Raw genomic sequence first — 9,163 nt, 5'->3', positions numbered from 1 at the left:
AGCTTTGATTATGGACTCATAGTGTTTTGCTATATATTATACAACGGTTATACGTTGAACAATTATACAATGAGGCTGGCTGTCAGGTAAAACTGTTCCTATTTCAAATCGGGAGTTATATCATATTTCTTGGCTGTTTCACAAAAGGAGTAAAGGCTGACTGCTTTGAACAACGCTGAGAACTGCTGACTTGGTGTCTAAAATATGTACGGATTTATGCAAGACATGCACAGATTACAATTTCCTGAATGCAAAATTTCCACTTAACCTAATAGCTTGGAAAATTCCTTTTTGTTTCTGCTGTGTTTCGTTCTGGTTTAAGACTGCATCGTTCTATATCCAAGGGCTGTCCTCTTTTTGACACCCCTTCCCCAAATGCGGTTTTGCTGTTAATGTGAATTCTGCGTTTGAAAGTGTCTTCCTTCTTTCCCCAGAGCCTTTATCGCCAGGCCATGGAAGAAGCTAAGAAGGAAGGCTATGACTTGAGAAGCGATGCCATTCCCATCGTGGCTGCCAAGGCTTCCCGGGACATTGCTAGTGATGTAAGAGCTGACTTTGGAACCAGTCGGGCCAGCCACTGGCTCAGGGACTCACATCTCTGTAATACTCTAGGAAGTCATAGAAGTCCTTTGAAGTCCTTACCACCCCCCACTCAGTAGACATGGGGTAGTGGGTAACTCACTCGTGATCCCAGACTCCTGGTCTGCTTGCACTGTGCGCCTTTGATCTTGGCTTTTTTATTATTGTTAAATAGAGCAGATGCCTCACAGTGTAGAGCCACTCTTGGAATCCCAGGATACCCTCAAGGCAATGAAGCCAGAAAGGAAATAGGTTTATCTGAGTTTGCCCACACATAAGAAGGGTGAAAGATACCCAAAGTCTAATGATCCCTTTGTTCTGAGGTTTAAAAAAAATCATTATTTCTGCACTCTAAAGGTGAAGATAACAGATTCCTAGACGTGATTAACGTAACTCAAAAGGTAATCTTTTCAAGCATTTTAGTTATGGTCCGAAAAGGTGAAACTGACCACAGTTAACTGTGGTGTTTGATTCCGTAGTGCTCAGCACTTCCCTACTGGAGGGCAAAATGTCTCTGTAACTTTCACGTTTTATGAAACCCAAGCTGCACACCTAACTACTGAGTAACAGAAACTGTCCATTTCAAAACTATATGTCTTGGGTTCCGTGACACTCCTGCAGCCTTCTCTGTAGCTTGAGTGACATTTGCGTTACCTTTCCAAGAGAGACACCCCGGAGCCGTATAGGCACATGGGCAGAGGTGCTCTCTAGCAGGCTGCCAGGTAGGACCTGTCGGGCACGGGGTTAGCTCGTGGGCATGGCTACACAGTTAACTTTGGGGTTCACTTTGGCTCAATTATTGCCACCGTTTGATAATCCAAACTTGTAGAAGGAACAGTGGGGTTCTTCTTGCCCAGAGCATCTTGCTGGAAGAAACTCATTGCCCTGTGATTTCACAGAAGGCATTCCCTTGGGAGCGGCAGGCTGTGGTCCTCTCCATCACCTCCATCTTCCTTATGCTCTGGGCTGTGTCTTTTTCAGTACAAATACAAAGAAGCCTATCGGAAGCAGTTGGGTCACCACATTGGTGCCAGAGCCGTACACGATGATCCCAAGATGATGTGGTCCCTCCACATTGCCAAAGTACAGAGTGACCGTGAGTATAAGAAAGAATTTGAGAAGTACAAGACACGGTACAGCAGCCCGGTGGACATGCTTGGTATTGTTCTGGCCAAGAAATGCCAAACCTTGGTCAGTGATGTGGACTACAAACACCTACTGCATGAATGGACCTGCCTCCCAGACCAGAATGATGTCATACAGGCCCGGAAAGCATATGACCTCCAGAGTGATGTGAGTATCCCTGGTGCAGGACAAGAGCATGTCAGAGACAAATCTGTGAGATTCTGATTAGAGACAAGGGCCTAGGATCTATATGTCCCTAGAGGTATGCAATGGATATCTGAAAGGAGTTTCTCGTTGGAAACCCCTCCAAAAGTTATGTGGGAGACAGGAAATAAGTACTATCGACATTACACAGAAACGAGCTCCCTGGTGATTCAGGCTTCATTTGCCTGAATCAGCTAAAGCTTACTCCTCAAAATAACATTGCTAACCCAGCCACGGTGACTCATGCCTGTAATCCCAGAACCTTGGAAGTGGAGGCAGGAAGGTCAGGAGTTCAAGGGCAGTCTTAGGTATGCAGTAAGTTTTCAAGTCCAGCCTGAGCTACAAGATTCTGTCTAAGAGAGAAGGCAGAAGTGAGAGGGGGAGGGGAAGGAAGGAAGGAAGGAGTTAAGGAAGGAAGGAAGGAAGGAAGGGAAGAAGAGAAAGAGAAAAGGAAGTATCATTGGTGAGTTTTTACCCAGCAAAACAGAAGTGAAAAGAGAGGGTGAACCCATGTTGACAGAGGGCAACAGAGATAAGAATAAAAGTACACTGTTTTATATTACTTTACTAACTGTTTATACTTTAAATTTATAGAAAAATATGACAACATTCTTGCTTTCTCAAGAATCTCATATTAATAGTTACCTTATACTAATAGCTTATCCTCTCAGGAATAAACTAGATAAATCCCTGATAATCTTTACATCGGTACGTTTCCTTTACTCATTTGACAGTTTGTGATTTTTAGAGATGGGAATTAAGGCAAAGGCTTTTATGATCTCCATACTTCATGCCATTGGTCTGCTCACATGGTTTTATTCGAAATAATTACAACACATTTTCCAGGGCTTTAAGAGCACTGGTCCTCTGTGAAAGATCTTGTAAAATTCTTAAGGACAGAACATTGTCCTCTTTATAAAAAGGGGGGGGTCAAGAAAAAGTCTTCAGGGGACTCAACAGAGCGTTAGTCAGGGAACAGGCGTCTGAGTATGCTGGCAGCTTTCTCTACCAGCAGAAACATACTTCCTTTTTCATTGATTAATTTTAAAGTTTTTTTGGTATATGTATATGTTAAGCATATTTCTACCTATACTCGCCTACCTTCTGTATTCTGCTTCTTGAGTTCGATGCGCTTTGGGATGAATCAGTAGGAGAGTTAATATATCGTTCTTACCCGTTCCTCTTCAGAATCTGTATAAGGCAGACCTTGAATGGATGAAAGGCATTGGCTGGGTTCCCATTGGCTCCTTGGAAGTTGTCAAAGCCAAGAGGGCCACAGAGATACTGAGCGACAACATCTACCGCCAGCGTCCGGACGCACTGAAGTTCACCAGTATAACTGACTCGCTGGAGCAGGTGCTGGCAAAGAACAATGCAATAAACATGAACAAGGTGAGACTTGCCGTTCGCCATGAACCATCAAGGGTGGCCGCAGCACAAGTCAAAGACTCTGGCATGCTCTTGTGCCTCGAAGATTATTTTAAGGCTAATTACACCTTTTAAATGATTTTTACTTAGCATATTAAATGTGTTTTGGTAGCCCCCCTCATCTCTTCTTGCCCCACAGCCCTTCGTGTGTTATTCCCCCCACTCTCTCTTCTGCTTTTGTGTGTCGTGTTTTCCTTCTTCTTCCCATCACTTCCTCCACACTTTTCAGCCTTTCGTGGCCTTCTCTCCAGTGTTTGAAGGCTTTGCCTACATTTACACCCATCGATATTCTCTATTGCACTTTATTTTTTATTTACTTACTCACAGTGTATGTGTTTGTATATACATGCATAGCATGAGGTGGTCATAGACAACCTGTGGGACTCAGTTATCTCCCTTTATCATGCGAGCCCCTGGAATCAAGCTCAGGTTGTAGGGTTGGCAGCAATCACCCCTACCCAACTCCTTCTGAGTTTAGAATACCTTTCTTAATCTTTTTCTACTGAAATATATGCATTATTAGGTGATACTTCAAAATACTAAACTCTTGTTTAAAATACTATGAAAAAGAGGAATAATATTGATAGAGAAATATTTTAGAGGAGGCCAGAAGAAGTTGGAGGGAGGATTTGATCAAGATACATTGTATGCTGTTATTATCGCTATGATGAAATACCATGATCAAAGCAACTTGGGGAGGAAAATGTTTATATAACTTAGACTTCCATATCATTGTTCATCATTGAAGGAAGTCAGGACAGGAACTCAAACAGGGCAGGAACCTGGAGGCAGGAACCAATGCAGAGGCTATGGAGGGCTGCGGTTACTGGCTTACTCCCCTTGGCTTGCTCAGCCTACTTTCTTATAGAACCCAGGACCATCTGACTTGGGATGGCACCGCCCACAATGTGCCATCAATCTCCTCCATCAATCACTAATTAAGAAAATACTTGCCTGAAGCTTGGTCAGCAAATTATCAATTGATGTTCCTTCCTCTCAAATGACTCTAGCCTGTGTCAAATTGATGTAAAACAGGTCAGCACATACACACTTTCATTTTCAAAAAATCCATTCAAAATATTACTTAAAATACAAACATATTATATACAAAACCTGGCATGACGGTCTGTCCTTGTAATCTCAGTATTAGGGATGTAGAGACAGGAGGATCCAGAGTTCAGGGTTGTATGTAATGGACTTGAAGCTAGGAAACAACAAATCCTATGAGAAAATAATTCTTTCTCGGACAGATCATACATTGCAGAACTGTTGAATTCCATAGTTAAATATTTATTTATAAATTTTAGTAAGCAACATAGGAATGTAGCTTTGATAAATTCAGTTCTGCTTTGTATCAAAGAGATCACAATTTCTGTGGACACCAAAATCATTTCTCTCCCTTTCTTTCATAGCGCTTGTACACTGAAGCCTGGGACAACGACAAGAAAACCATTCATGTCATGCCGGACACACCAGAAATCATGCTGGCCAAACTCAACAGGATAAACTACAGCGACGTGAGTGTCCAGAGAGGGGAAATGACGGGCCCTAATGCTTCCCTTAGTTAAATGCGTTAACTACTTTATTACTTATCCTATACGTGACGTTGTTGGCAAAAGAAACAGTTCATCCTTGATTTAATCTTGAGCTATGTGGTGGGTCCACAAAGAAGCCCAGCCCTCAGTTATCAGTCAGGAAGTGGAGTGCTTATGGGGAAATAGTCTACCAGGGCCACTCCTCTCAAACCTTCTCTTGGGTCAGCCATGGGTACAAGGTCTATGTAGTCAGCTGCTACAAGTGTGGTCCTGCATCTGTAGATTTGTCCCTGGTTTAAAGATACGCAAAAACACTTTACCTCTTCTGAAAGTGTATTGTGTTTTTTTATTGTTAACATTCCCTGAATCATATGTAACAACTTACATAGATTTATGTTGTATTATGTTTCATAAATAACTGGGAGATGATTTAAAAATATATAGGATGGTCAGGTAAGGTAGGTCATGTCTATAAATCCTAGCATGCAGAAGGAAAGCTGGGGCAGGAGGACCATGAGTTTGAGCATACTCTGGGCTACATAACAAGGTCTGGGAAGACCTGAGCTTTTTTAAGACTTGAAAATGGAGAGCTATACTGAGAGGTGTGCTTAGATGCCTACCCTCATTCATATAAGGGACTTGGATGTCAAAGGACTTCGTGTGGGACAAGAGCTCTTAGAACAAACCCTTTTCAGGCACTGAGGTAAAACCATTTTCAGTGAGTTACTATCCTCTTTCTCTGGTTTTCATTTGGTATTACTGCAGGTGTTTATCTGGACCAATATTTTTATAATGGCAATGACTCCAAATCAACCATGTTCCGCTATAGTAGCCCACATGCACTGGGTTTTCCAAAAAAAAAAAAAAAAACCCAAATATATTCCATTTTAAAAACACTCTTCTTATTCCTTCTTATTTCATATCAAGAGAGCATTTTTAATATCCTGAGGTACTAGTAAGTGCTGGAATTTTTGTATGTGCTCCTTTGGGAAAATAAAATTTCTGCAACCAAATGTCAATCTACTTCCAAACATTTTTTTTAGATTTCCCAGTCAGGCAAGCCTGACTTTTCATACACATGCCTGCGGATCTGTGGGCTGTGAAACATGCTGTGGTAGCTATGAAGCTACCAGAACATTTAGGTGATTCATTTCAGTCATTGAAATGAGGACAGAAAACAAAAATGAACAGACAGCAGCTTCATTTCTTCGGGAGTGGTGACTAAGGGCTCTTTCCACAGAAACTCTACAAACTGTCTCTGGAAGAGGCCAGGAGGCAAGGCTACGATTTGCGTGTGGACGCCATTCCCATCCGATCAGCCAAGGCATCAAGAGAGATTGCTAGTGATGTAAGTTGGTTGTTTTAAAGGACACATTTCATTCTGTAAAACTGTTGTAGGCTGGAAGCTTTCAGAGTGTTTCTTGCTAGAACTTGCTTATGTTTCCAAGTTTCATCTTTCTTGGCTGGCTCCCCTCCAACACAAAGTTAAAGGTCAGAAGGGGTGGGGTTGTGAGAGAACTGACCCCTGCCCATTATGCCTGTCAGTAAGATAAGAACCATCCGTTGTTTAAAGACCTACTGGTTTGTTTCCTCTTGTTTTCTGGTACCGGGGATGGAACCCAGGGTCTTGCTCATACTGGGTGATGAGTGCCACCAAGCTGTGTCCTGGTCCTTTTATTTTTGAACTTCAGAAATTGAGCAATAGATAATCCAGATCTGACATTACTGGCAAATGAATCAATGTGGGTATAGTCTTTTTCCTGTGGCATCCACGTATTTACTGTAACAGGAAAGAAAGAAGTCACCAGTGGAGGCCTTGGTAGATGGTGGGCATGGTTTAGAGTCTGTCCATCCTGTGTAACTCTCAGTGAACTCTTGTAAGAAACCCCTAATGATAGTGGACAGACCGTGAAGCAAGTGGGCCTTCTTCTCAGTATTCATTTACCTCTTCTCTCCCTGTCTGTGCACAATAAACACCTTCAGGGAGAGTCTGTGTTCTGTGTATCCTTGAAATACAAACTCTTCCCCTATACCCATCCCAGACCATAAACCCTTCAATCATCACCATGTTCTCAGCTGCTGAGCTCTCTCTGACTCTCGTGGTAAAGTGGGTCATGGCACGTTGCTTTTTACCTTTAAGAGTAGATAGATTCTAAACCCCAAGGCATGACTTTCCTGGCAAAACGTCAGTGATGTTGACAGGCTAATAAGGAGAATAATTCCTTGACACATAATCTCTACCTAAGTGTTATGCATGTACTTGACCAAGAATCCATTCCATGGTCTAACAACAAGAGAGATATTCTAAACTAATCATAATGTTAATGGTTTAAAAAACCTATATCTCTACTTGTTAAGGAATCCAGTATACACTGGGTAGTGTAGTTTAGAGAAATGAGGAGAACAAAAGGCAAGAATCCCTGCAGTCCAGGCTCTGCCCTGCTACAAACATGGACCATGGCCATCTGGATCCTGTTTTATAAACAGGGTGGGTACTGTCCATCTTCGTGCTGCTTGATAATAGTGGGGGAAATACACAGAAGTAGTATGTGTTCTTTTTGTCAGATTGGCATACCTTTTCTTTCTTCAGTACAAGTATAAGGAAGGCTACCGCAAACAGCTGGGCCACCACATTGGGGCCCGGAACATCAAAGATGACCCCAAGATGATGTGGTCCATACACGTGGCCAAGATCCAGAGTGACAGGGAGTACAAGAAAGACTTTGAGAAGTGGAAGACCAAGTACAGCAGCCCAGTGGACATGCTGGGGGTGGTGCTGGCCAAGAAGTGCCAGATCCTTGTAAGCGACATAGACTATAAGCATCCTCTCCACGAGTGGACATGCCTGCCTGACCAGAACGATGTCATTCAGGCACGGAAAGCCTATGATCTCCAGAGCGATGTGAGTGTGTCTAATGTTCTTCAGCCATATGTTCTAATAGTTTAGTGGGGGATATTAAATTATCAGTGTTATAGAATCTTTGGGAAGTCTAATAAAACCCATGAACCATTCTCAAAGCAATGTCATAAAAATTGTAAAATAAGCATTGGGCTCAAAGGAAACCAATCATATTGAGAATGATTATGAAAATATGTGAGGAGCATAAATATTTTAAATGATTTACTTATTTTTATTTTTGTGCACTGGTGTTTTACCTGAGTAAGGCTGTTGGATCCCGTGGAACTAGAGAGACAGATAATTGTGAGCTGCCATGTGGGTGCTGGGAATTGAACTCCAGCCAGGGCTTTCTTTGGAAGAACAACCAGTGCTCATAGTTGTTGAACCATTTCTCCAGAGCCCTGAGCATAAATATTTTAAGAAATATGCAACAGCTACAATAATACAGTAGTGTCTATGACATCTGTTGCTTACCAGGACACATGTATTATTGATACTATTTTAATCTGCTGTGCATACCTTCACTTGCACGATGCTATGTTTCAGTTAGATGCTAGTAAAAACGTGGCTGTTAGACTTAGTTCTGCTCAGTGGTGTCAGGTTAAGAATTCCTGATCTAAATCAAACTGGTTTTCCAAGCAGATTGATTATATGATCCTTGTACTGATACCCTTTTTTAATATGAAGCATCAGTATTAATTTGTGAATGAACATTGAGGAATGCGTCATGCAGGTTTTGGCCAATTTTCTAGGAAAATGAAACATTATAATGACCTAAAACTAAGAGAGATACTTCTGTTGCCAACAGTAGGCAACCTGTGGCCTCTCAGACACCCCCTTATTGGTATAGTCAATTCTTGCCTTGACTAGACTCTTTGATTAAATAATTGCTTTTGAAATAAAAGTAATGATTTAAAAAAAATGCTCTTCAAAAACCATAAAATGGCTTCCCTTCCTTGTAAGAAAAGTTCTCCTGTAGCTTACTATTTGAATTAATTCAAAGAATAAAATGAATTCTAAAACAAGTACAAAGACTCAGACTAAATACAAGGAAAATACGACTCAGAAGCATGGACATAAAATGCATATGAAAACACAACTTTTATTTGCACAAAGAAATATATTTATTCATGAACCTTTCCGTGAAGGCCACTGCTGAACAAGATAGGAGCCCACTGTGTTTGAAGAGGATTATTCCCACACAGGGAAGAGTGGGCATCACATGAGACAGCAAGTGCCTCACTCTAGAAGTCAGATAGTGATTTCCTCGATGTAGTTTTTTTACCACTGAAATCAAATGTTGAACGAGGCCTTGTGGCCCTTAGAATAACAGCACATATCAGCCAACTTCAGGGACAAGGATCTAAACCATTTTTAGCGAAGATGGGTCTTC

The 9,163-nt window shown here is 41.7% G+C and overlaps 1 protein-coding gene across 51 annotated transcripts in view; it reads left to right on the top strand.

The window, feature by feature from the left end:
- Neb (nebulin) overlaps positions 1–9,163 on the top strand; it is a 197,819-nt gene that overhangs the window by 102,533 nt on the left and 86,123 nt on the right. For all 51 annotated transcript variants that reach the window (NM_001419519.1, XM_087651606.1, XM_087651601.1 and 48 more), the window contains 6 exon segments: positions 435–542; positions 1,561–1,872; positions 3,097–3,300; positions 4,749–4,853; positions 6,112–6,219; positions 7,462–7,773. In NM_001419519.1, coding sequence (NP_001406448.1) covers positions 435–542; positions 1,561–1,872; positions 3,097–3,300; positions 4,749–4,853; positions 6,112–6,219; positions 7,462–7,773 — 1,149 coding nt within the window.

Source organism: Rattus norvegicus, chromosome 3 (assembly GCF_021556685.1).
Source record: "Rattus norvegicus strain SHRSP/BbbUtx chromosome 3, alternate assembly SHRSP_T2T, whole genome shotgun sequence".
Lineage (NCBI taxonomy): Eukaryota > Metazoa > Chordata > Mammalia > Rodentia > Muridae > Rattus > Rattus norvegicus.
The sequence above is the reverse complement of the archived record's forward strand: the minus strand, read 5'-3'. Positions and strand labels throughout refer to the sequence as shown.